The sequence below is a fragment of the Cyprinodon tularosa genome, unplaced genomic scaffold (genome assembly GCF_016077235.1).
Source record: "Cyprinodon tularosa strain WSP-4 unplaced genomic scaffold, ASM1607723v1 ctg263, whole genome shotgun sequence".
In the NCBI taxonomy this organism is placed as follows: Eukaryota; Metazoa; Chordata; class Actinopteri; order Cyprinodontiformes; family Cyprinodontidae; genus Cyprinodon; species Cyprinodon tularosa.
This window is the reverse complement of record NW_024038967.1, coordinates 982,257-1,009,640: the sequence shown is the minus strand read 5'-3', so window position 1 is coordinate 1,009,640 and position 27,384 is coordinate 982,257. Positions and strand designations below refer to the sequence as shown.

Here is a 27,384-nt window from a genome sequence, read left to right as displayed (position 1 = left end):
TTTCAACCCTTTAGTATTAAAAGGGATCCACAAAAAGAACTTATGTGTTCGCTCTGAACATGTCCAAATTAAAGTCCTCTCCTCGGGACCATATGGCCTCCCTACTTTCATTCTACACTGCTGCAGTGTCAAAGAGCAGATCTCATATCCCAGATCACAAGGGACCCGGTCCTAATCCATGTAGCCTTCGTGCATCTCCACAGCTACAGCGCGCTTATTGTGAGCATGTCGGCTCATTGTTGTCTCACACAGCAAAGGAGCTATTAATAGCCTCACGCTGCGCTGTAGTTTAAATTCATCCAGCACCGCGCTGAGATGTGAACTAGAGCTGCACCACACTCTCGAGGCTGGATTTGGCAATGGCAAGGGAACAGCCAAGCTTTACTTTAGTTGTTTAATGTTTCAGGAATCCAGTGAAATATCTGATCATAAGCATAATAGAAGCATTTATCTTTGGTTCTTGATGTAAACCTTATCTGGTGATGTAACCAAATGCTAATGCTGTGTTTGTTCTATTTATATAAATAATGTTAATCTCCCCACAGCTATCCATGAGTTTCCTGAGGACATCTTTACGAAGGAGCAGAGGAAGAATGGGGCTGTGCTTCTCCATGCTCTCTGCGTGAGTGTTTGTTATTAACAAATTAACTTGCTTTTTGCTCATCATGTGTTTAGTAGCTCAGTAGTCCAAACACTCAGACTTTGTTCATGTTTTGTCAAATTTAACCATAAAATCTTAATATATTTTATTTGAATTTCATATGAATATCACATAAAAGTAGGATGACATCATAAAGGGGATGATGATGGGCTTTATTTTCTTTTATTTTTTGTTACAAATAACTAAATAAGATGTTTGCAATTTTTGAGATCAGCCTTTAGGTGTCATCATAGCTGTGAGTATTTCTGGTGTTAGAGATTTAATATCACAGGATTTCAGTTAGATTCAGTTCTAGACTTTGACTAGACCATTTTAACAGAGAGTAATCTCTGATCTTAACCATTTGTTGTCACTCTGGCTGTGTGTTTAATGTACGGTGGATTTTTTTCTGTTTATGAACATTTTTGGAAAATCAGGATTTTTCTTCACTATTTCACTCCTTCAGCTTTCATCGCTGAGGGACATCAGTTCATCACTTTTTGCTCTTAGATGTCATAACTGATGAACTGGCTTATTGTGTGATACTGCTAGCTGCAAACATTTAATGTGTTACATTTTCATTGTTGTGTGCCTTTTTCACAGCTTAAGTTTTGTTGCACTTTAAGTTAAGCTATATATGCTGTAGGGCTGAACAAATTTATCGTATTAATCGTGATTAATGGATTATTGAAATAATCTTAAACTAATTTAGTAATTGATTAATCGTTAACTGGAGTGTAGAGACTCTAAAACAGGCCTTTAGCTGACAGAGCGGCCCACTTAGAGCAGTAAATATATAAAAATTGTTAAAAAAAAAAAAATAGAAACATTTTGCATTGAAAAAATCTTCTTTAAATAAACTTCGGCTATAAAAATAACAGACAGATTAATTGATTGTTGTTGCAGCTGGTTGCAGACCTAATATGGTGTTTTTATTTTATTTTATTTTTTTTTATTATTCAACTTAAGTGAGGGAGAAACTCACTTGATTCAATTTTGTAGGAGAAAATCTGAGATTAGATTTTTAGGTCATATAGCTCAGCCCTAGTTTTGGGTTATTGCTCTCCTGGAAGGTGAACCTCCTCCCCACTACGTGGACCGTCTGAAGTTTAGCTCCATCCATGCAGTCAACTATAAGGAGCTCCACTTTTCCTACTGAAGAAAACATTCCCACAGCATGATGCTGCCACTGGTGTACTTTTTGCAAATAAGGCACAAAGCTTATTTTTGCTCTAATGTAACTTCTTCATATTTTCCTATTAAGTGTTTTATTGCAAACTGCTGTAAGGACTTCTAATGGTGCATTCACACCGAATGCATTTTGGTTAGTTTTTCTAGAGGCGCTTAACGCACTTCAAGCCAAACGGGCAAAAAGTTTCCAAACGTACACTGCAAGACACCATGAAGCCCCTTAAAACGCATTCTACATGGCCTTAGCATCTGAACCAGATGCCCTTCTGGCTCCAGGTTTTGAGTTGCTTTATTGAAGGATTCCTTTAGCAGAGCTCTGGATATCTGAATCTCAGGCTTTTTAGCTGCCTCTCTGATTAATGATCTGTTAGTTTGGCCTCTTAAAGAGGTACGCTATTCATTCTAGGGTGAAAAAGCCTTTTGTTAAAAATCGAACAACGGGATTTTGCATCATAAGGAACCAGGTTTTGAATTTCTCAACAGTGATTAATGTATTCTAAGTGGAAAATTTATGTATTTTTTTGTAAAGTTTTGTCCGCCAAGTTGTTTCTCCAAGTCGGTAATTTTGAAAGTGGGTATTTCTTTTAACAAATGGACAATTTACAGTCTGTGTGCGATTCCTTAAGGTATCGATTCGGTTCCATGATTATTTCACTAACCGATTCATCAATTGACTATTAGCCTCAGAGGTTTTTCCAAAAAAACCTCTGAGGCTTTCAAAGAGTAACTGGATTTTTACTGAGATGAAATGACACAACAAATATTAGTTTGATGACTTCCGAAAGCTCTCCATTATTTTTATTAGAATTAGAATGAAGATTGAAACGTTTTGTAAAAGAAAATTATTAATTTCCCTTAACTTTCTAGTCAACAACTTTTTTTTGGTCTGAAACCTCATTAAAAAACCTTGAAGTCTGTGGTTCTAATAAAATATTTAAATGTACAAAGGGTATGAATACTTAGCTGCATTTAAAGTTGAGTCATTGTGCGCTTTGTTTTATTTCTTTATTTTATCCTTTCCAGGCAATCTACATGTTCTACGCTTTGGCCATCGTCTGTGATGACTACTTCGTCCCTTCTCTGGAGAAAATATCTGAGGTCAGGAAACCCATCCTTCTTCCACATTTAATTTTCTGATTTTTTTTTTATAGGTTTATTTGACTTTTTTTGTTTTATTCAAGACTCCATTTTTTATTTCATCTTCTAGAACCTGCATCTCAGTGAGGATGTGGCTGGGGCAACATTTATGGCTGCCGGAAGCTCCGCCCCCGAGCTTTTCACCTCTCTGATTGGTTGGTAGCTTTATGAATCTAGAACGGGAACCAGCATTGCTGATTCTGTGGCCTTATAATGTTTTTAAGTAATTCATAGTTTTTAAAAAGAAAAAGGTTCTATCAATACCAAAATGTTTGCTAGAGATGAAATGGTGTGGGATATTTGAGCAGAGTAAAAGTATAAAAACTGATTCAGACAGAATATCCTGAATTACTCGTTATTTAAAAATGCAGCTGCAGCAGACTATAACTGCTATATATAAATTAAGTCTATGTCTAAGTATTTATAACAAAACATACTTTAGAAAGTTCTGCAGTCAAACTACAGCTTTTCATCTTTAGGTGTTTTCATCACCAAAGGCGACCTTGGAGTCGGCACAATCGTGGGTTCAGCTGTTTTCAACATCCTGGTCATCATCGGGTTGAGTGGGATCTTTGCAGGCCAGGTGCTACATTTAGTTCATACCTTTGTTTTATTTTCTATTTATTTATTTTTGTTGGGTCTTGTCAGTTCAAAATCTTACAGCAGCACCAGATTTATTTGTTTCTCATTCAGCCATTTTATAAAAAGTTAAAATGTTTTATCTCACTGACAACACGGGCCATATGAGGCAACAAGTATATTAGCCAACTATAAAATCCCACATTGTGGGATACCACGAAATCCCGCTTCCTCTGTCCCCATTGAAGCATGGAACGCCCATATGCACACATGAATCCAAGACAGGGGCTCTAACAGTCTTACCTGAGCTACAGAGGAAAAAAAATATAATCGCAATTTAACAAAACACAATTTTCAATTCGGAGGGGCACAACATTTTAGTCACATCACATAAAGAAAAAATAAGACCCTAAATTTCTCACTCCGGCTCTTTAGTTGGCAGTGAAATGCTTGGGTTTAACGCCACACAGAAAGGTGGAGAGATTTGCAACTAGCATGCATGTCTGTGCATGCACGTAGAAGTAACCACCCTTTCACCCAAAGGTAACAGTAAAGTCCTGCAGCAATCGACGCAGGACAAGCAAGTTTTCAAAGTCATGAAAAACCTGAAACCCTGGAGTGAAACTTTGGGAAACAGGGTTAGTGCAAAGTAAAATTGAAATAAAGTTGCAATATTGGTTTAAAATAATCACAATATTAGTTTTTTTGGGATAATAGTTCAGCCCTAGTTTGCATTTCTTTCAAAAAAAAAAAAAAGATCCCACAGTCTGGAGTTAGGGTTGAGAGCAATTGAATCAGTGGTGCTTTAAGTTGAATTGAAAGTCTCTACCTTTAGGATGGTTTGGAGTGCCATGCAATGAGCTGGTGTAGGTCTACCATGTTTTCTCCACAGTCACTGCAAACATCTACTGAAGTAAGTCCAAACCCAAAAATGCAGATGACTTGAAGGCCGCTCTTAAGGCAAACCTGGGCGGATTCTTCCACATCATTAAAACTTCAGATTGATTGCCTCGACGCTACGCTTTACTGATGCAGTAGCTCATGCTGAAGGATCCCCATCCAAGTATTAAGGACATAAAAAGGAACCTCCTTTCAGAAGCCTGACATTCCAGATAGAGGACTCTCTTTTACTGATCTTATGAAATTATCTTATTTTCTAAGACAATTATTTATGTTATATGCATGATATTTAAAATAATAAATATAGATATTATTAAAACATCAAAAGATTAACATAAATAGAGGCTTTAGATATTTCAAACCATGGGTAATGAGTCTGTACAGTGTGGGTTACACTTTCTAATTGAGGGATAACATATTTGAAGATATTCTAATTTTTTAATATCCACATTTTTCCCCATTAAGATTCCATAATATGTTATAATCAGATTGGTATCTGATCTAAAAATAAGTGTATGTTTTGGAACTTTGCCTTTAATTTGAGCAAATAAATAAGATGATCTGCCAGTGAAATCAGTATTTCTGTCCTTGGACTAAGAAAACAAGATAAAATGTACTTAAAATAAGATTAAACATTTTTTTCATATTGTAAACATAAATTACCTTCTTCCATTGAAAAATAGCCCCACATATCTGCTGAAATCATAAAATACTCTTATTTTAAAAAAATGATTGAGATGACAGCTTTTGCAGTGTGGACTGCAGTTATTTTTGGTGAATATTTTCCTACTATTTTTATTTCTTGATTCCATTTTACATGCTGATGTTAGATTTTGCCAAATGCTTTCACTGACACAACACAAATGATGTCGCCTCAAAATGCTAAAGGTCACAGAAACCAGAAGACGACGAAAGAAGAATGTGCATATAAAGATATATATTTAATGCAATATTTTCTATTATACATTCTTAATTTCTGTCAAAGAAAAGCAGTGCATAATGATGCTCCTCTTCTGTTTCTTCTTCTGCATCTCAGCTCTTCCATCCTTTTTAAACTGACTGGCTCTGAATTTTTCCTCCACAGGAAGTGGTTCTGACTTGGTGGCCACTTTTTAGAGATTCCTGTTACTACATCTTGTCTGTCCTGGCGCTTATAATGGTGAGCCCTACATTTTAGGTGCAGATTCTTTCTTTCTGTGCTTTAATCTCATCTGCTGCTCTCTGCTCTGCTCCTTCTATAGGTTATCTACGATGAGAGAGTTGTCTGGTGAGTCAGATATTTTTACTTATGAACTCTTTCATGCATCCGGTATATTAAACCCACCCAAGATTTGTTTCATGATTTCAAATCTTATATTTTAAATAAGTCAAATATTTGTGGGAGAGAAAACATTAACCTTACTATAAACTTAACAAACAATAAAAGCAGAAAACTATGATACAAGAAGACTGTAGTTCTAATGGCAAAATAAGTTTTTAGTTTGGGAACATTTACTGCAATTTAAGTTGTTTAATAATACAGACAGAACTGCTCAGTCTTTTCGGAAAGCTATAGCCAGGAATATCCTGGCTATAGCTTGAAAATTTCTTTTCAAGCTCAAAAAGAAGATACTAAACTTTATCAGGACCAATTCTTGTCATATTTAGTTTTATTTGGAAAAGAATATGTTGGTTTTTTTGTGTGTTTTTCTTCAAGGTTTAGTTTGTGACTGGGCAGCAAGACTTTAAGTAACTCTTAGTTAGTTTAGAAATGACTTCATGTCATCACATTATTCATCTAGTCACCTTTCAAAGGATGTAGACTAGAAGTGGGAAAAAGAAAAGGAAGAGGCCATTACATATTAGCAACAGTTAGTTGATTTTGAATCTCACTGGTGTCTGTATTATAACCAATCCCATCTGTGTAGCTGAAGTCTCTCCCTAATCCAGGTTACAGTCTGGTTCGATGCTTTAGTATCTCACCCCTTCCTCTCTCACACAGGGTCCTTTAAACCGACCATAGGGATGACTCCACAGGCCCAGCTTCAGCTCGTCTCTAACAGCCCGGGTCTCTGTAGGCGTTATATTCTGAAGCACAAGCTAATGAAATAAATGGGAGAAATAGCCCCAAGTCTATAAAGATTTAACTTCATACCAAAGAAGTGAATCCACTTTCCTTCTTCGTGCCATGAGCATAAAAATCCCGTTAAAGCTCTGGGTAAATGCATAGAAAAAAAATCAATGCATGGATGAGCCAATATTTTCTTGTTTTCTTTAGAAATCAGCAGGCAGCTTCAGGCTCTAAATCTGGGTGTGGTAATGGACTCAGACATAAAGAGATTCATAATGACAGTGAAAAATCTGCTTTCTTTTTTTTTTTTCTTTTTTTTTTACATTGTCCTGTCTGGCAATGTGGCAATAAGAATAATTGTCTTGATGCCAAAAAGTGCCCAAGAGATTTTACTTTCATGCATACAAATTGCTTTATTATAATTTTGCAGGGAGTTTTACAGTTTATATGGACACTGCAATGTAAATAGAGCAGAAAAACAGAAAAAGAAAAAGGAAAAAAGAAAAAAAAAGAGAAAAAATAAAAGAAAGAAGAGATAGAAAGGAGATAATGACAAAACATTTTCAGTCTGCTTCATCACCTGCACCGAGATGAAAAAAGAACAGCACAACCGAAAGACATGGTACGAGACATACAATAAAGCAACACCTTGAAACTATCGCTAAAGTAATATTAAATCTGCTTTCTATGGCCTAAAGAAAACCACCAGGATTAAAGGACTAATATTTCTGCAGGATCTGGAAAAATGAATGAATGCTTTTATATTTGGTAGAATCGATTACAGGAACGGCTATTTAACCATTAGATGTAGGAAGTAACTAGTTGCATTTACTTTAGTAACCTTTTGAGAAAAAAAAAAACTTACTTTAAGGAGTAGTTTTTCAGTAGTTTTAAAAAGTAAAAAAGTATAATTTTGCAGTATTCTTTTTACTTTCACTAGGGTAAATAAATGAGGAATCACTACTCTTACTGGGGTAAAATGTGTGGCTATTCCACCCATTACAAGTAACTACACTTAATGAGGAACACACTTGTTTTAACCAAAAAAAATGCACCAGAGATAAAAACAGATACAGTTAATGTCTGAATGAGACTTATGTTATTTTACTATTTTGAGGTGATCTCTGAGTGAGAGCATAGAACTACAAAGCATAGATTGTGCTCTATAGAGAATCCATATTGAGAAGCTGGCTCAGGTATGGAGTGGTAATGAATAACAGTGACGCTGTTCTCTGTGCAGGTGGGAGTCGCTGATCCTCATGACCATGTATGGCATCTACATTGTGATCATGAAGTGAGTTCACAATGACTTTTGATATACTCTAATAATCCCAGAGGGAAATTACTGACATCAGTTGCCGTCTTCATGCATGGAGCTGAAAGTTTAAACCTCTTTTATTGTCTGTTGGGTCGCAGGTTCAACTCCCAGATTTCAGTGTTTGTGATGTGCCGGTTGAGGAACAGCAGACCGTGCTGCCGCTCCTCGGAGGGGAACCCAGAGAACAAGGCGGGAGACGAGGCCTCAGCTTGCAACACCTCCATGGTTCTTCTCAATAAAGGTCAGGAAACATCTCTGCTCAGCAGGCGTTTCTGACTGCTTCTGTCTGTTCTTGACGAGTTAAAATTCCCGCAGGTCAAGGTCAGGAGTCTCAGCCCGTCCTCATGGTGGACGAGCTGCTCATACTCAACCCCCACAAGCTGTCCTTCTCAGAGGCCGGTTTGCGTATCATGATCACCCCCCACTTCTCCCCCCGCACCAGGCTCTCCATGGCAGGACGGATGCTTATCAGCGAGGTACTCATTTCAACTTTTAGGTTTAGATTTTTTTTTTTTTTTGTGACTCATTGACACTAGAAGTTTATTCTGTCTGCCACCAGAGACAGAGACTGATCAGGAGTTCCAAATACCAGCGAGACGGTGAGGCCGCCGCCGGGTCGAGGAAGGGGTCGCCCAGCAACAACCTGAAGAGGACGGGCTCCTGCAGTCTTGAAAATGGAGGTGGGACGCCGGGGATAGGAGACACAGAGGCAGGAGAGAAGCTAGGAGGTGAGGAGTGCAGGCCAGAGGAGGAAGACGACGACGAAGACAACATTTTTAATCCTGTGCGCATGCCAGGTGAGGATCACAGGTGGCTGATTCTCTACAAGTTTTCCTTTTCCCTCATTAAAGGTATATTGGAGGACCCAGTACCCGCTTCCGAGAGGGAACGCCTATTAAACAGGTGCGAGAGCATGCATGGGCCCATATTCTCCTCGTGCACGCTCTGTTTAAAAGTTTCTGTTTGTATCGCTCATCAATTTTTCCACTATGTCGGACTCACCACCAGTAATTGGAAAAAGGGACAAGCACGTTGGACGACCTTACGTAAACATATCACCAAATATTACTGAAAATTAGGAGGACCTATTATATATATGAAAAGAACATCCTCCACTATACCTCTAATGCCGGTGATGTTCGTGCTTTACTGACAGATTCATGCAGTCAGTTTTTTGGACCAGATTTGTTTTACATAAAAGCCACAAACTACAAATTGTGTTTTGGATTTTGTCTGACAGATGTGCTCTATCCAGAACTCCATATTTGGAATAGTTTGATCTTCACCCGGTTTAAACTCTGTATAAAATCTTCTTTTGCTTTCCAATTATTAATCAATTGATATAAAAACAAATCGACAGATTAATCGATTAGCATAATAATCATTAGATGCAGCCCTAGTGCACAATTGAACAACAATGTTTCTCAATAGATCTGTGACCTTATGGTTTATTTTCAGTTTTAGTAAACCTAAATTGGTTCATTAAGTTTTAATCAAGTTAAATCAAACCTATTAATGCAGTTTGCTTTTCTAATTACATGAAACAGTAATGTTAAATTAAAGATGTGTTTAGATGGATCCAACAGATAAAAGTTGTTTATGGCTTTAGTCATAGTATCTGCACATTTTTGTACCTTTTTTTAAGAGATTGAACAATAGTGTTTAAGGAACTAATGATTCTTAGATAGATCCAACAGTTGTTAGATTTATTTTATATATGCAGTGACCTTTTTTGGCAGAATTTAATAACAAATGGGTGGAGATAGGAGGGGAGAAGGTTGAAGGGCTAAAGCTTCTTTAATGTGTTTAGTGCCTTTAAAAAAAGAAGTTTTTATTATTTTGAAATGTTTCAACTGAATTGAAATCGTATTTAAAGTTGGTATTTTATAAAAAATCTGACTGCCCATGTATATTTTTATTTTTGTACTTAATTTTGTTTTATATATACCAAAATTAATATAATAAAATGCACTGGATGGATTAAAATTAAAATTACTGTTTGTACTGCAAACTGTGTATTAATAGGTTTGATTTAACTTGATACAAACATAATGAATCAATTTAAGTTTAAATACAAGTTTATATATAATTTTATTTTCATTTTGTTTCCTATATAACAAAATTGGAATAATAAAATATATATAGAGATAGGGAGACAGATTTTATTCACCAAGTTTTTATTTTAAATGTATTTTCTTGTCTCTCTCGAAAAAGATATTTTAAATCTCAGTGGGATCTACCGTTATAAATAAAGGTTACATAGAGCCACTGTATTGCATATGAGGCACCTGATCTACCGCTGCACTGGATTCCCTCCATGTTTTAACTGAAGCCTCTGATTTAAAAAAGCTCCAGGTTAGTAAGATTGGATGAAATCTGTATCTGATTTTTAATCTTCAAGTTTTTCCACAGATTTCTCCCTAATATTAAGGTGTGGACTTTGCCTGGTCCAGGCTAATACCTGGTAATGGTTTGATCTGGGTCCTTCCTCTGTAGCTCTGGTTGCCTGTTTACGATCATTGTTCTCGGTCTGAGATATTTTCCTGGTTATCTCCATCCACCTTCACATCAATTCTTAGTCGCTTCCTCATCTCTGCTGAAATAAGCATCCCAGCAGCATGATGCTGCCATCACCATGCTTCCCCTCATGGATAAAGTTTCCTCTTAAATATTTTTGCTGCCATCTGACTTTGCCAAACAGATGTTTTGGGCAGAAGGATCCAAACATTTCTTTTCAGGCCCAAAAATAAAAATGAAGCAGACAACAGACTTCTAAAAACGTTTAGAATTATTGTTATTTATAAATATAAAGGGAAAAAAATATTTTTATTTTTACTCGTAGTCGTCGTCTTTAGCTAGGGGCAGCAGTCTCAGCAGAGACTCCAACACTTCCCTCTCCAACACGACATCCAAGCTACCTCAACTATTTATTTTAAAATAAATTGAATGTATAAAATTCAATTAATAGTGTAATCCATTATTTTAAAAGTGTTGTTCATTAATTAAGGGTAAATGTAAATTTTTTAGTTGTGCATTTTTACAATTTATTGGTTCATTTATTTGATTCATGTTTTGGATAAAAAATAATTGTTGAATTATTTTATGTAGGGCAATCGTGATCATTACATTATTAAAGAAATAGTTTTAAAAACTATTGAAAATAACTGTTTAAAATAAATAAACTAGTTATTGAGTTGAATCCTAGAATATAAAACATCTAAAACAGACCATTTCCTGAAAGAATAACCTACTTATAGGAGTAAAAAAGGACAAGAATCTAGTAAAAATATTAAAAATGTTCCGCTTCAAATCTTTTTATCATATATAGCATTACATGTATATGTACACATAATATATATTGTTACATGTTTTTGTACAATAAAGGTTATTTTTCATTTCCAAATGTTCATCTATTTAGAAATGTTAACTGGCTCCAGTTATTTCTGTTTAGATTAATTAATTAGTGGAAAAAAAATATCGAAAGACTAATTTATAGCTAACAGAATCAATAGCTGCAGCTCTAATTTCATGGTACATTCATATATTTTTATTGGACAGTCACATTTATCTGTTTCATGATACATTTTGGCTTCTGAATACCAAAGGGATCACATCCTCCTCCCGCCTCTCCAATACTTGTGTTTGGCAGAGTTAGTTGGTCGCTCAGAATTTTATTTTGTGGCATCAAAACTAAAGGGGTCTGAATGCAAATGTGTGCCACAAGTTTCACATTATAATTAATAAAGGATATTAAAGTAGAATTGCTTTATGTTGTTCAGTCAGAATAAAATAAGAAACAAGTGTGTGGTTGTAATGTTATAAAATACGGAGCTTTAGTTCTGCAGGCGCCGTGCTCACACTAAGACCTCTAACTGTCATCATCAGCTGCTGGAAGCTGGAGTTTCCAGGTAGATAGCATCTTTGATATTTTTTTTCTGTTTCCTGTCACAGGCAGTTGCTGTGCGCGGGTGAAGTGGTTCATCACCTGGCCTCTGGGCCTCCTGCTCTACTGTACTGTGCCTAACTGTTTGCTGCCACGCTGGCACCGCTGGTTCATGGTCACCTTCGTGGCCTCCACCCTGTGGATCGCTGTCTTCTCCTACCTCATGGTGTGGATGGTAAGAAGACAGAAGCTCCTGAACTGCAGATAGAAATGAGAAATTAGATTAGGTTTCCTTTAATAAACTCAGTGTCCTGTCTCCATCCTCCTTAAAGCCAATCACATTTGTTCATTTCTTGATTTAATCAGCCGAGTTCTGTCGTAGTTTTGTGTGAACAATGAAAATTAAATCATTCAATTGGTTCATTAGATCTAGTGAATGTTAAAATTAAAAACAGTGTGTCCTTTAGACGAGGATCCAATTAACAAATGAGCAGCATGAATTCACAGAGAATTAAATAATCATAGGGAGACAGTTCATCAGACTTATAGTCAGGTATCTTTATGAGCCGTTTCACCTCACAATCCATCACATACATCCATGACATCATATGTCCTCGCATTTGCAGCATTGACTTCTTTAACATGTATTTATAAGTCATTAATATCTGTGAGAGAACATTGATGTGTGATAGGGGTGGAACGGTTCACAAAATCCATGGTTCGGTTCGGTTCGATATATGTTGATTGTTAGCCTGACATGTTGGTCGTGTTGCTGTTAGCATAAACAAAATGTGTTGCACAATGCTTGCACACTGTTGCACTTTTATCCATAACTTTCTTTCCGCCGCCATCGTAGGTCACTCTAAATGCAAAGTGGTCCCATACAGCAGACCTATAAAGTGCTGCTGGCACGTCTTCCAACTCCTGTTCTTTCCCACTCGCCATTCAGACACAATTCTCCACAACAACTGATTTTTTTCTGCTACACCCGGTGATGCGGCTTCACTTCTTCTTCTTGTTAACCACTGGTGGTTGGCTTTGGCCGCAGTACCGCCACCTTCTGCTCTGGAGTGTAAACGCTTCGTTTATGAGAAAAAGGAGCAGTGCATGAAACGAACGCAACACACGCAAATCGAACCGAGAACCGAACGGTTCGGACGGTTTTCATAAACCGTTCCATCCCTAATGTGTGATAACAGCACTACAAAAAACAACCGCTTGTTTGCGGTGTAATGAAAGACAGACATAAAATGAGGAGGAACCCCATGATATGAAGCTCAGGTCCAACCTGTTTGAGTAAAGTTTTTATTGCGTAATATAATACTGTACATTGATCCACCACCACTAGATATCCCCGTAATGTTATCATGGTTACTACAAGCTATGGCAGGCCTTTTATATAAGAAAGAAAAAGGAGAGGGCTTAGTTAGAAAATATATTTAAGTCTATGCTCATTAAATCCAGGTCAGAGATGGGAAATGTGGAGTCAACAAGTCATCTCCATGTCATGTTTTTAATCTACCCAGTCAATTAACCAGGTGAGTCCAATCTGCACAGGTTGATTCACGGTGAAGATTGGACTCACCTGCTTCAGTGGCTGGGTAGATCAAATACATGACATGGAGATGACTTGTTGACTCCACATTTCCCATCTCTGATCCAGGTGAAAGGTTCGTTGTTTACCCCCTGCACACATGCTCAGTACCGTACCTCTGGTCAGGTGTTACTCTAAATATACACAAAGGGATTTATCTACTAACAAATCAAGCAAATGCAAAAAGGAAAAGACAGAAATTTGAAAAAAACAAACCATCAAGACGTGGTCGTGTTTCAGGAAAAACTGGTATGCAACCAGAGTAAATTACTGATGTAGAAATTAAAAAAAAAACTTAAATAATGAGACATTATTGCCCCTTTAACTGCTGCTTTTCTTGGTTATTTTGTACATTTATGGATGTAAAATACCATTGAAATGATACTATGGAATGAAATTATGACAAATGTTTGTTGATCATCAGGTCACCATCATCAGCTATACACTAGACATCCCTGACTACATCATGGGCATAACCTTCCTGGCAGCAGGAACCAGCGTACCTGACTGCATGGCAAGCTTGATTGTAGCTCGACAAGGTAGCTAGAAGAAGAGTTACTCATGTTTTTAAAACGATTTATCCCGTCACTGCATTGGTTTAAAGGTTTGATTTTCCAGGCATGGGGGACATGGCCGTGTCCAACTCCATAGGAAGTAACATCTTTGACATCCTTCTGGGTTTGGGCTTCCCCTGGGCTTTACGTACCCTGTTGGTGGACCATGGATCTGTAGTACGCACTCTTTTACCTCCATGTTATTGTTTGTTTTTTTAACTAAAACATTCCTGTTCTGATGTGTTTTTATTTTCCCCTCAGGTGTTCATAAATAATAAAGGTCTTGTATATTCCGTCGTCCTGCTGCTGGCATCAGTGTTTCTGACTGTGAGTAAATATAAACCGTCTAAGGGTTTAAGTTTGTTTTTCTCCATCTGTGAAAAAATAAAAACATTTAGTTTTTAGCTTTTCTTAAACAGTTAATATTAAATTAAACAAAGCAGGGCATTAGAAACTTTTTTTTACACTTTCTTGTTTCAAAATTGTTTTTCAAACAGAAATAGCAGGCACCACTGAATAAAATAAAATAAAGCAAAGCCTTAAGAAGACATCTATTTAGTAAAAAGAATTAATGTTTTTTTTTTCTCTTTTTATGAATCTCAGTGTAAAATCTGATGTGTTGTGAAGGCGTCAGAGGTTCAGGAGAACATTTATCAAACATGTGGAAGAAGGCGCTCTGGTTAGAGGATGAAATTTAAACTTTTTGGCCTCAATTCAAGATGTGTCAGAAACTAAAACTACAACAATTCATATGCAACACAACCTGCTTCAGAAGAGACAGGGGAGCTGGACACTTCAGACAGGAAGATGGATGGAGCGAAAAGAAGAGAAAATAAAACGGAACAACACCAAACACACCAACAGAGCTATGATGAAAGGATTCAGGGCTTAGAATGGCCTAGTCAAAGTCTAGAACTGAGTAACCATTTTTATCTTATTTTTCATATGAAACTGAAGCAGTCTCTTAAGAAGTTTTCACTGTTGCAGCTTTAGGTCAATCTAAATCTAGATAGACCTAAATTTGGTGGTGTTTGGGTCAGTGTGAAAGCACAGTCAGCCTCTAACAAACACCAAACTAACGCGGCCTGAAGAGGAGGTCTCAGTTCGGCTGCAGCCAAACTCTGGTGTGATAATATAATTATATATGAGAGGCATAAATTACCGTGTTGGTCATCAGTTTTTGCGCCAGATGAGGATCTCACTGTGAATGTTAAGGAGCATTAATCTGCATCTTCTTCTGAATGGGGCAGATATTTCCATTCAGTGTCTGCAGAGCATCAGCTTGTTATTTTCAAGCTGCAGCCGTGCTTCATTTTCAGACACTATCGTTTCCCTTTTTCAGCAGCGCTTTTGGACTTCTATTGATTGTCAAGGAGACATGATGCATTCCAAGTACTGAGGTGTTCAGTCAAAGTGACAGAAAGCTGGTTTGAAAGCAATTAATCTAACTGAAATATTAAACAAAGTAACATTTTAACATTCAGAGCTGCGAAACGGTGCAAACTAAACAGGTGAACACACCCTTATTTTCTGTCCACAACACAAATACAAAATAATTATTGCTAAACAAATAAAATCCAAGTAAACTTTTGAAGTTTGTGTTTATAGGACATCCCAAATACCGTATTTTTTTGCAGTTACAGAAACAAATGTAAATGTATGCTGTGGTTTTAACATACTGAACTGTTAGGAAAACTCTAAAATCATGTCACAGACTCTGCATCACACTAATAACACCAAACCAAAACACTGAATATTTGCACATTATATATATTTAATGCTCTCAACTTCCATATCACTGCATTTATTGCACAATGTTTTTTTTCTCCCACACTGTTAACATTTGATCTCTGCTACACTTTAGGGAATGGAAATGTCTTGATTTCCCTTTTTACACACTCAGTGTATACAAAACGACAATAAAAGTTGCAGGCTAAGTCTAATACTTTGAGTGTGAGTGGATGTGTGTGTATTTAAGAATTCATAAGACCAAAAGTTTGCCTTAGCTGGCTTCTGAAAGCAGCCCTTTTATGATTATTATAATATTAAGAAGTTCAGTCTGACTGAAGCACATTCGGAGCTCTTCTTCTTCTTCGTTTGCAAACAACAGATGCTCACTGCCACCTTCTTTACATGTGGCCCAATATATATATAAAAATGAAACATATAAAAATCTATTAGGCCTATGTTAACAAAAGCCATTCTTGTAGTGGACAGTGTTTAGTCACCTGTCCCTAAGTTCTTCTTTCAATTTCAATTTTTTTTTTCCAAAAAAGTTAATACGTATTTTCTGGTGGCCTATTCTATTGTTTTCCATTGATATCTGTTTTTTTCTCTACGGGCTGCTGAATACTATACCTTTTTTTTTTTTGCTTAGTTGCAGTTTATTTACCTCTATTTAGGTATTAATAAAACAAAATTTATATCTAATTGTTTTGAATAAAAAAAAATAAATAAATATATATATATATATATATATATATATATATATAATATATATATATATATATATATATATATATATTTATTTATTTTTTCTTTTTAGAGTTTCTTTTTTACGGAAGAGGATTAGGGCCACTCAAAAAAAAAAAAGTTAACTGGTTTTCAAATTTTATTTCAGTTTAGTATGGGAAAAAAGTCAGAATTCTGACTTTTTTCTCAGAATTCTGACATTAATCTCAGAATTCTGACTTTTTTTCTCATAATTCTGACTTTAATCTCAGAATTCTGACTTTTTTTCTCATAATTCTGACTTTAATCTCAGAATTCTGACTTTCTTCTCAGAATTCTGAGATTAAAGTCAGAATTCTTACTTTTTTCTCAGATTTCTGACTTTAATCTCAGAATTCTGAGATTAAAGTCAGAATTCTTACTTTTTTCTCAGATTTCTGACTTTAATCTCAGAATTCTGATTTTAATCTCATAATTCTGACTTTTTTCTCAGAGTTCTGACTTTAATTTCAGTATTCTGACTTTTTCTGAGAATTCTGATTTTAATCTCAAAATTTTGACTTTAATCTAAGAATTCTAAAAATTTTTATAGTCAGAATTCAGTCAGAATTCTGAGATTAAAGTCAGAATTCTGACTGTTTTCCCATGCTAAACTGAAATAAAATTTAAAAATCAGTTAACTTTTTTTTTTTTCCAGTGGCCCTAATCCTCTTCCGTACTTTTTCATGTTAATTATCTGTTAAGTTTATTTTACTGAAAATGCATCAGAGTTTGCAGTAAATATACTTTGATGGTAAATCCTATCCTGATGAACGTCTCTGTCCCGTTTCCTCTCAGGTAATGAGCGTTCATCTAAACCATTGGAGGCTGGACCGCCGGCTGGGTCTGGGTCTGTTGTTCCTCTATGCCATCTTCCTTCTCTGCTCCATCCTTTTCGGACAGATGTAAGACCCGACTGACATGTGCGTCCCGCCCTCCCCCTGCTAGACCTGCTAGACCACACATACGCTTATCTGAAGCCAAAAAACAGCAGGAGTGAAAGTGGTGTGGTTTTCCTCGTGATTATTTATGTACACCTGTGTAGGAATCACTATGGAAACGTACAATTTCACAAATACACAGTTTGTTTTGTTCTTTTGTACAGTACAGTGTTTCATACCAGTCTTTAACTATTCCAGACATTGAAGATCAAGCAGCAATATTGTTAGACCTTTATCAGTTTTAATTTAAAGCTTTTTGTTGTAAAGAAAGGAAAAATGTATTTATCAGAAATAATTAATTTGAAATGTAATAGTTTTGTTGACACTTTTTTTTTTTTTAAACAAATTTTTATTTTTTTAGTTGGGTTTTATCAGATTCCCAGTTTTGGAATCCATAAAATCTCCATGACTGTTCTGCTAATCTATTAATTTATAATATTTGTGAAGCTAATCTAATTAATTCAAGCATCAATGTTACCACAAGCTAAAATAATATCAGGCCAATTGGTGCTAGTTTCACTGCTTCAAATTCATCACTAAAAAGCACAGAAATGCTCCAGGCTTTAGGAGGAACACGTAAGGTGGAAACTGTTTACATGTTTCATAAGCCGAAAGCGTTAGTCTGAAGGAAAGGGAGTCCCTGTACTTCAACTATTGCTGAAGTTTTCACCTTACCGGTTCATTTTCCTCTTCATGGCCATAGGAAGTTGGTGAAGTTGTGCCAGAAATGTAGGATCTCTTTAGGAGAAACATGACTTTCTTCCTTAACCTGAGACAAAAAGAAAAGGTCGCTGCTGTGCTGTGTTTGGGACTACTTTGTTTTTAATAGGGGTGCACCGATCTGAAAACCTGGGCCAAGATCCATATCTGATATTAATATTCCCTGCCTGGAACAAAAGCTACATGGAAATTAATGTTGTCTGGCAATATCAGCCTGGTTTTATTTTTCCCACCGATACCAATATACTTCAAATTACGTAAGAGGATTAGGGCCACTGAAAAAAAAAAAAAAAGTTAACTGATTTTTAAATTTTATTTCAGTTTAACATGGGAAAAAAGTCAGAATTCTGACTTTTTTTCAGAATTCTGACTTTAATGTTAGAATTCTGACTTTTTTATTGTCAGAATTCAGTCAGAATTCTGAGATTAAAGTCAGAATTCTGAGATGTTAAACTGATCCCATGTTAAACCGAAATAAAATTTAAAATTCAGTTAACTTTTTTTTTTTTCAGTGCCCCTAATCCTCTTCCGTATCAAATCTATCTACCAATCTACCAATATTTTTCATCGGTGCATCCCTTCTGTTTATACATATGTTCTGAATGTACACCTTCTTTGACTCTTAGCAATAGTTAGGAAATATCAGCGTAGTTAATGTTAAAATGCACAGTGTTGTGATATTTTTACGATTTTTGTCTCACTACTTCGTGCCAGTAAGAACTGGTACTCCTTAAGGTACGTAAAAGAGATTAATCTAGCATGATAGTATTTTTAGAACTCTTACTATGTATATATTGTATGTATGAGTATTGCAATATTTGAATTTTAGTGCAGATCGGTAGCATACTTCCTGTTTAGGTACGACAATCGATGTTTCTTAAAGTTTTTGTAAGAGTATTTCAATAAAACGACACTTTGTTTATTAAAAGACAATCCTGAGAATCTTAGCGCATACACCCATGTAGATTTACAGTACGAGTCTGTGTTTTCTGGTAAATTGTGTCATTTTACAATTATAGTCATAGTTCTTCCTACTGTTATAAAGGAAAAGATGTTCAAACAACTTAGGCAGAGATTTGTACTTTACATTGGAGCTTGAAGTATTTTGATTATTAGATCTATAAATTCTAAATATTTAAGAGGATTTTGGTCATTTTATTTTTTAATGTTTATAAATGTTAAAATAACTTGCATAGTTTTACAATAATGAATGTCCTGAAAAGAGTTTTGTGTTATTTTGACATTTTAAAGAGATGTGTTAATGTTTGTGTTATTCCAACTAAAGAGCTGCTTATTGTAAAGGATCAGTGGGGCGCCGAAAGCTTTCTGTGAGGCCGATGCTCCAAAAACATAAAACCAACATTTATTTAATACCCACTGTGCTTCCTGAAGTAGAATAACAAATTTAACTCATTTTTAAGGATGTGATTTATTAGTTGTTGTGTTTTTCTTTATCCTTACCTGAGGCAGAAATTGTCCTATCCCTCTGATCTCCACCAGACGACTCTGTGTGACACCGACGCCCATTTTTCACTCAGCTGTCAGGAATCGCTGCCTTTAGCCTCTGAGCCACATTTGGTAATAATTACGACCCAAACAGCTGAGCTCCGGTCTTCAAAGAATGTTTTTGTTTGTTCTTCTGTGAGGTGAACCACATCTTAGGGGTAAAATGAACGACTTTAGAGAATTTTTTTTTAATCAAACTTGTTTTATTGAGTGCAATAAAAAAGTGCAATAACTGCTTTTGTGTCAGAAGCTATTTTGAATGATAAATGTGTAGTCTTGGTTTGCGGGGGGAGGGGATTGGGGGGGTATCTATCAAAAGAAGAAAAAGGTAAATGATTGAAACTACAGTCATATGAAAAAGTTTGGGCACCCCTAGTAATCTTAATTATTTTTATTTCTAAATATTTGGTTGTTTGCAACAGCTATTTAAGTTTAATATATCTAATAACCGATGGACACAGTAATATTTCAGTATTGAATTGAGGTTGATTGGACTACCGGTAACAGAAAATGTGTAGTATGCATTAAAACTAAATTTGACAGGTGCAAAAATATGCGCACCTCAGCAAAAAAGAGACATTAATATTTAGTAGATCCTCTTTTTTTCAAACACAACAACCTCTAGTCGCTTCCTGTAGTTTTTATTGAGTTCCTGGATCCTGGATGAAGGGATTTTTGACCATTCTTCTTTGGAAAACAATTCCAGTTCAGTTAAGTTTGATGGTGGCCAAGCATGGACAGCCTGCTTCATATCATCCCACAGATGTTCACTGATATTCAGGTCTGGGGATCAGGATGGCCATTCCAGAACATTGGAATTGTTCCTCTGAATGAATGACTGAGTAGATTTGGAGCTGTGTTTTGGATCATTGTCTTGCTGAAATATCCATCCCTGGCGTAACTTCAGCTTCGTAACTGATTCTTGAACATTATTCTCAAGAATCTGCTGATATTGAGTGGAATCCATGCGACCCTCAACTTTAACAAGAGTTCCAGCATTGGTAGAACTGCCCCATAACATGATAGAACCTCCACCAAATTTTACAGTGGGTAGCAAGTGTTTTTCTTGGAACGCCTTTTTTTTTTTTTATCACCAAACAACTCTATCTTTGTTTCATCAGTCCACAGGACCTTATTCCAAAATGAAGCTGGCTTGTCCAAATGTGCTTTTGCATACCTCAAGCAATTCTGTTTGTGGAGTTCTTGCAGAAAAGGCTTCTGTCGCATCACTCTCCCATACAGCTTCTCCTGGTGCAAAGTGCACTGAATTGTTGAACGATGCACAGTGACATCATCTGCATCAAGATGATGCTGCAGGTCTTTGGAGGTGGTCTGTGGATTGTCCTTGACCATTCTCACCATTCTTCTTCTCTGCCTCTCTATTGTTCTTGGCCTGCCACTTCTAGGCTTAAAATCTGTCCCTGTGGTCTTCCATTTCCTTACTATGTTCCTTACAGTGGAAACTGACAGTTTAAATCTGAGACAACTTTTTGTATCCGTCCCCTGAATTACAATGTTGAACAATCTTTGTTTTCCGATCAGTTGAGAGTTGTTTTGTGGAGCCCATGATAAATCTTCAGAGGAGATTCAAACAAGGAGGACAACTTGCAACTGGCCACCTTAAAGGAATATTACACCCAAAACAGGATTAGCCTTCATTTTCTACTCACCCCCATGCTGAACAACACTCTGGAGTACTTTTTTGATATCTCAAATGCATCTGGAGATCTGGGAGGCTTCTTGCTGTCTGCTGACATTCAAATAATGGAGGTCTATGGTGCCCGAGACAGAAAGGTCCATAAAAGTCCACAAAAACGTGTCAATATTCCTCCATACTGCTCGTCCAATGTATTCCAAGTGTCCTGAGTGGGTAGCATCCAGAATTTACTCGAAACGAAGTCATTTAGAATGTTTTTAGAGCATAAACAGTAGTGTATAGGATTTCCTGAAAGCGCGCACATGCGCGCTCACGACGCTACGGAAGCCGGCAGACCAAACCAGATGAAAGTGCGCATTCAGCGTCTGCTCTGCTGATAATGCAAGCGTAGAAGAAGAAATGTGCTGTTTACCTGTGCAAAGAAAGAAACAACGAAAGAAAAATGTCTGAGGACTTCAGTGTTGAGGAAGAGCATGAGTTCTTTGCCGAGCTGAATGCGCTGGTTTGGTCTGCCGGCTTCCGTAGCGTCGTGAGCGCGCATGTGCGCGCTTTCAGGAAATCCTATACACTACTGTTTATGCTCTAAAAACATTCTAAATGACTTTGTTTCGAGTAAATTCTGGATGCTACCCACTCAGGACACTTGGAATACATTGGACGAGCAGTATGGAGGAATATTGACACGTTTTTTGTGGACTTTTATGGACCTTTCTGTCTCGGTAACCATAGACCTCCATTATTTGAATGTCAGCAGACAGCAAGAAGCCTCCCAGATCTCCAGATGCATTTGAGATATCAAAAAAGTACTCCAGAGTGTTGTTCAGCATGGGGGTGAGTAGAAAATGAAGGCTAATCATGTTTTGGGTGTACTATTCCTTTAAATACATTTTCTCATGAGTGGATACACCTGGCTATGAAGTTCAAATCTTAATGAAGTTACCAAACAAATTTTGTATTTCAGTAAGTCAGTGAAAAGTAGTTAAGGGTATTCAAATCATTGGGGTAGCCAAATTTTTGCCCGTCAAATTTTGTTTTAATGCATGCTGCACATTTTCTGTTAGTCCAATAAACCTAAATTCAGTACTGAAATATTACTGTGTCCATCAGTTATTAGATATATCAAACTGAAATAGCTGTTGCAAACAACCAAATATTTAGAAATAAAAATAATTAAGATTAATAGGGGTGCCCAAACTTTTTCATATGACTGTATATTTTTCCAAAGACATTTTAATTGCAATTTTTTAAAATATGTTTTAGATATTTAGAGATGCATAAAGAGATTAGTATCTTGGACAGCAATAGTTTTATCAATTTTAATCTTTTTCCCCAAAAAGGGTGAACGCAGCTTTTTTTCTTTTTTTAATTTCTTTTCCAAATTATATATTTTAAATAATTTTTCAAACGGCATCTGTTTAACTTTTCCATTCATTTGCAAAGGGCATTTAACTTAATATTCTCTTCCTGGAAGGCCCAGGACTTGCTGGAGGGACAATTGCTCTGTTCGAAAACCTAGGACGCGTCCTTAGAAGGCCAGATTCGAAGGACGATGACGTCATCGCGCGGCGCCGAGGTCTGGTCGGATTCCAAGACTCCTCATTATGCGGCCTTAAAATGCATCCTTCTTTCTGCCCAATTTGAAGGACGGGTCCGATGTATCCTGGCTATCCTTGGTTTACCCAGGATTCATTGCGAGACCAAGCAAGCCGTGATCAGAGGAAAGATTACTTGGCGCCGAACAGTGGTGAAAATTGGAAGTTCAGTTTAATATAATCCAGTCTGTGAATAGTTCCGTCTGAAATGAAAGAAAATAGTTTTTTTTTTTATGGTTATTGAGGCAGATATGTGGCGGTAATGTTTGATTTATCTAAAGGTTTTAATCTGTTACAGTGTAAATGGGTTTGGCTGTAATTTAAAGACAGATTCTAATATATTTGAAGTGTGGGGACTATAAATCTAATAGTTTAATATTCAACAACAACAAAAATACTTAGTTAAGCATATTATGCAGAACAGCAATAAAAAAATAGAGATTTTGCAGATATATTTTTATACATACATTTTTTAGACTTACTTATATATTTCTACCCCTTTTACAGAATAGAAAATCCCTTTATTGTCCCACAATGGGCAAATTTACAGCAGCAGAAAGATTATTAAAATTAATCCACAAATGTGGATCTTAGAAAAAATTTATAAGAATAACATAATAGGGAAGAGTTAAGACATAAACAATACAATTCTGTAAAGTGTTTTAACAATATAAAACTGGGGAATAAATAACCAATATGCAGCTATGGACATTTTTACAGTAATGGATATTTGAAAATAGCAGCAACATCAGAGATGTGCAAAATGACAGCATGATATTTAACTAAGGTTTCTATCATTACATTTGATTTTATTAGTTCCTGCTCCTGGTGGTTGGCACCTTTATTCCACTCTGGATTCTTGTGAGTGTAGTCTTTGTTCACTTAATAAGAAATAAACAGTTTTCAAAACTTCGGTATTCATTCTTTTCCTGCTTTGTGTGTCAACTTTCACGGTTGCTAAGCAACAGAGCATACGGCGGTAAAACCCACCAAAGGGTAGACCTGTTCGATTTCACAGCCAAAACTCTTCCGGGCTCCTTATTTTCAAGGACTTAAAAGGATCCAGTCTAGGTAGACCGCATCCTTGGAGGACGCAGCCCAGGTTTTCGAACAGAGCCTCTGTCTCTGAGCTGGCCTGGTGTCGCCTCAGGGTCCCCCAAGAGCATCTGGAGGAGGTGTGTGTAGATTGGGAAGTCTGGACATCTCTGCTTAGACTGCTGCTTCCGTGACCAGCAGAAGAAACTGGAATGTTGTGGAATTCTCTTCCCGTCGAGGCCAATAACTCGACGCACACATTGACAACAAAAATGTTGCTCACATTTAAGCAGATTAATAAAAAAAAAGTCTTTGCTCCTCACTCCAGAGGAAGGCCCTGCACCAGAAGGGAGAGAAAGTCATCTTCAAAATGTAATTTGAAAAAAAAAAATGCAATTTCCAAAACTATCTGAAAAAGAAAAAAATATAATTCAAGACATTTGTAAGTTTTTCATGAAAAATATATAAAGTCAAATATGTAATAAATAGCCGTTGATACTTTCCAACTACGGTAAAACATTTAATGAAGAGAGGCGTCTCAGTTCAGCGGTGCTGCATCTGTAAGCCTGTTTTCCTGAATTTACTTCAGGTCAGAAGTTCCTGGGATGTTCAGCCGACATAACGCCAAGCTCATCCATGTTAAAGACTGATTTTGTGGAAAATCCATAGTAGCCTTACCATCTTTTATCTGGTCTTCTTGATCTTGTTTTGAGATTGATAACTGAACTAAGCTTCCTCTACATTTTCTAGAATATCATTTTAAGAGTTCTAAAAAGTGTTAATTCACTGGCAGCTTAATGTACTTATTTTGGGTACAATTTTTCTAAAAATAAGATTAAAAATACATTTTAGCTAGAACTACGACTTTGTTAGACTTTTTTTTTTTTTTTTTTTAGTTTTAAACTAGAAAAACCTTTTTTTTGTTATCTCTGGCCTCCTCCTGAAGGAGCTCGTCCTCTCAATGTGGACGAGCAGCAGCTCTACTCTGAACCCTGTTAGGGTTTAATGTCATCCTGATATCAGTAATTGCCATTCATGGCTGTTAAAATATGTATTTTAATACTGAAAAAAAAAAACTGAGCTGAGAAATGTGTAAAAAACAATTCAACTCAATGATTGCTTTAACCATATTCTGTGTTTTAAAAAAATATTTTGTATGTGAAAAAAACCCAACAGATTAAAGAGCTCAGTGTTTATTTTGACTTTTTTATACAATAAAACATTTCATCACAATTCAAATAAAAGTCCAAACCAAAGAAAAGACCCCCTAACCTGTAAACTAAGATCTTGATTTAAACATCACTTAATGTAACAAACAAATGTCTCCCAATCCGAAAATAGAACCATGATCTAATAATGATCACATCAGGGCTGTAATGTGATGAATAAAAAAAACAAAAACGTTCTCACATGTTGCTTAGTTGCTGGATTCTTCGTCTCTCCTAGAAAAGTTACATGAAATCTTGTTTTGAGGTTTGGAAGAGAGCGGAGATCCAAAACAGGATTAACTTAAAAAAAAATAAAAAGGAAAAGAAAAGAAGCAACTTGTATCTAAACCCACAGAATCCCAACTTCGGAAAATAAAAAGATCAGATAAATAGTCTACTAGATCAGATAAAGCAGGACTTTACAGGAAATTCATTCTGGGGTAATGCTTTAGTTATGCTTAGTTGGCTACTGAAATGACCCGACGGTCTGGTTAACTTATTTTACACTGCTGCTCCTGATACCTGAACCGATCCGACTAAATGACAGTGAAAACCGTTACTTTGACTTTTATACTTTTATCTACATAATTTAAACATTCAAATACTGTCTCTGCCTGAGGTAAAAGAATCGCTCCAGCTACACTTCCTCTTTCCGCCTTCGACTTGCGGAAACAGCAGCAGTCTACTTAAACACGCACACCGGTCGACTCCTCTAAAATAAAGCGCCACATTTATGCACAGGTGGGGCCCAAAAAGTTTCCATCCTGATATTTATCACTTCATTACAGTATCACACATAATCTGCTACAAATCCCTGTCCTCTATTATTGCTGGACATCGTGACGTGGCTAACTGCTAAAACACAGCCATATTCCCTTTCCCAGACGGGTTCGTTTTTTAAAGTGGAGGCATTGCGACGACAACAGCTACTGCGGTCCTCGTGTGCCTGGTGCTGCTACTGCCAGCGGCTCCTAAACATGAACACAGTCCTGTTACAGAGGAGGGTTTTAGTGATGTAAATCACTAAATGTTTCAGAGATCCCGAGACTTCTACTGAAAGAATAAAACAGTCAATACTCTGCTGTCCACAGCTTTATAATAAAACTATTTGATCCATAAACGGATGCAGCAGACAATAAAATTGACATGTAAAGAGAAGCAACCCTAGATCATCACACTGCCACCACCGTGTTTCTCTGTGGCTGCTTGGCTGTGTTTTTTTTTTCCCTAAACCTTCCCTTTGAAAAAATGTTGCTTCATCAGAAGTGAACCTGGGTTTGAAAAATATTTTGAAAAAGGCAGGAAGAAAAGGTTTCCTTCTCTTTTTTACTTTACCCAGACATGGGAGCCATGGAAAATTTCCTGCAGTGTTGCAGTGGGTCTCTATAGCCTCTCTGGTGGTTTAAATTACACAGCAAAAATTTAAATTCAAGTCTCTTTTCTCCAATCAGGGCCCTAACTACCATTGAGGACACCAAGGTTGTTTCCTCGGTATTATATAAATGTATTTATTTTTAAAATTGTGATATAAATTAAAATAAATAACAGTAAACTGACTGTAGTATCATATATCTTGGTCTCCCACTAAATTGTGCGGTGTTTTATATTTGAAGAGCTAAAAGTAGCGGGACTGTTTCATCATGGTAAGCCATCATCAACACGCACCGTCGCTATGGTAACTGCAACACACAAGCTACAGACCCATGAGTCTCTCAGCTCCTGGAAGAGGAGAACTCCGGGCTGCTAATGCAAGTGGGGGGGCAGTTTAAGTTATTGATAACGGTGAGAAAAAACATGGATTCTCATGAGGAGATTTCAGCCCAGCAAGCTGCTCAGACAGGAAGGGAACATCAAACCAAAGTTGATTTAACTCCGTCTGCACCGGTCAACATCCATTAATCAACATCCATTATGTGATTAATACGTTATGCCAGAGCATACTTGAACAGTGCCTCAAACCGGGCGACGAATCTCCTCTTCTCTGTGGATCAGAAGGAGCTCCTAAATCTCCATCTTCCACATCTGTGCCATGTTTCCAGAATAGAAGCAGAGTTGTTTGGACTTCTTATTTAGCACATGACCGGCACCATGTGGCGACATACGTAAGTTGCTCTAAAACTCATCACGTAATTTAGCGTGTCAAACTGGGTCAGGTGTTCCCACAGGACACCGATCAGAGCCGCGGTGATTTTAGCGTCGGTCGCTTTACGAGTCAGTGAGCTGTTCCCACCTCCATTAAAAGCCGACTCTTCCGGGTTTAAACAAGTTTTTTGGCCAGTGGGAAAGGGGTACATGATAATCAAAGTATTGTGTGAGATTATAATAGAAATATGTTACATTAGGCTCCATCATTAACATAACAGGGTCTGGGTGTCTATTTTAAATACTC

The 27,384-nt window shown here is 36.7% G+C and overlaps 1 protein-coding gene across 2 annotated transcripts in view; it reads left to right on the top strand.

Annotated features, from left to right (window-relative positions):
• The window catches only part of LOC119786066 (sodium/potassium/calcium exchanger 3-like), a 64,656-nt gene extending 46,366 nt beyond the window's left edge, over window positions 1–18,290 (top strand). For both annotated transcript variants that reach the window (XM_038289147.1, XM_038289146.1), the window contains exons 3-17: window positions 546–622; window positions 2,855–2,929; window positions 3,039–3,123; window positions 3,448–3,551; window positions 5,532–5,606; window positions 5,689–5,714; window positions 7,738–7,791; window positions 7,914–8,056; window positions 8,131–8,291; window positions 8,375–8,612; window positions 11,767–11,933; window positions 13,717–13,831; window positions 13,911–14,023; window positions 14,108–14,173; window positions 17,135–18,290. In XM_038289147.1, coding sequence (XP_038145075.1) covers window positions 546–622; window positions 2,855–2,929; window positions 3,039–3,123; window positions 3,448–3,551; window positions 5,532–5,606; window positions 5,689–5,714; window positions 7,738–7,791; window positions 7,914–8,056; window positions 8,131–8,291; window positions 8,375–8,612; window positions 11,767–11,933; window positions 13,717–13,831; window positions 13,911–14,023; window positions 14,108–14,173; window positions 17,135–17,245 — 1,610 coding nt within the window. In that variant the 3' untranslated portion in view covers window positions 17,246–18,290. The remainder of the gene's footprint in view (window positions 1–545; window positions 623–2,854; window positions 2,930–3,038; window positions 3,124–3,447; window positions 3,552–5,531; window positions 5,607–5,688; window positions 5,715–7,737; window positions 7,792–7,913; window positions 8,057–8,130; window positions 8,292–8,374; window positions 8,613–11,766; window positions 11,934–13,716; window positions 13,832–13,910; window positions 14,024–14,107; window positions 14,174–17,134) is intronic.
• The last annotated feature ends 9,094 nt before the right edge of the window (window positions 18,291–27,384 follow it).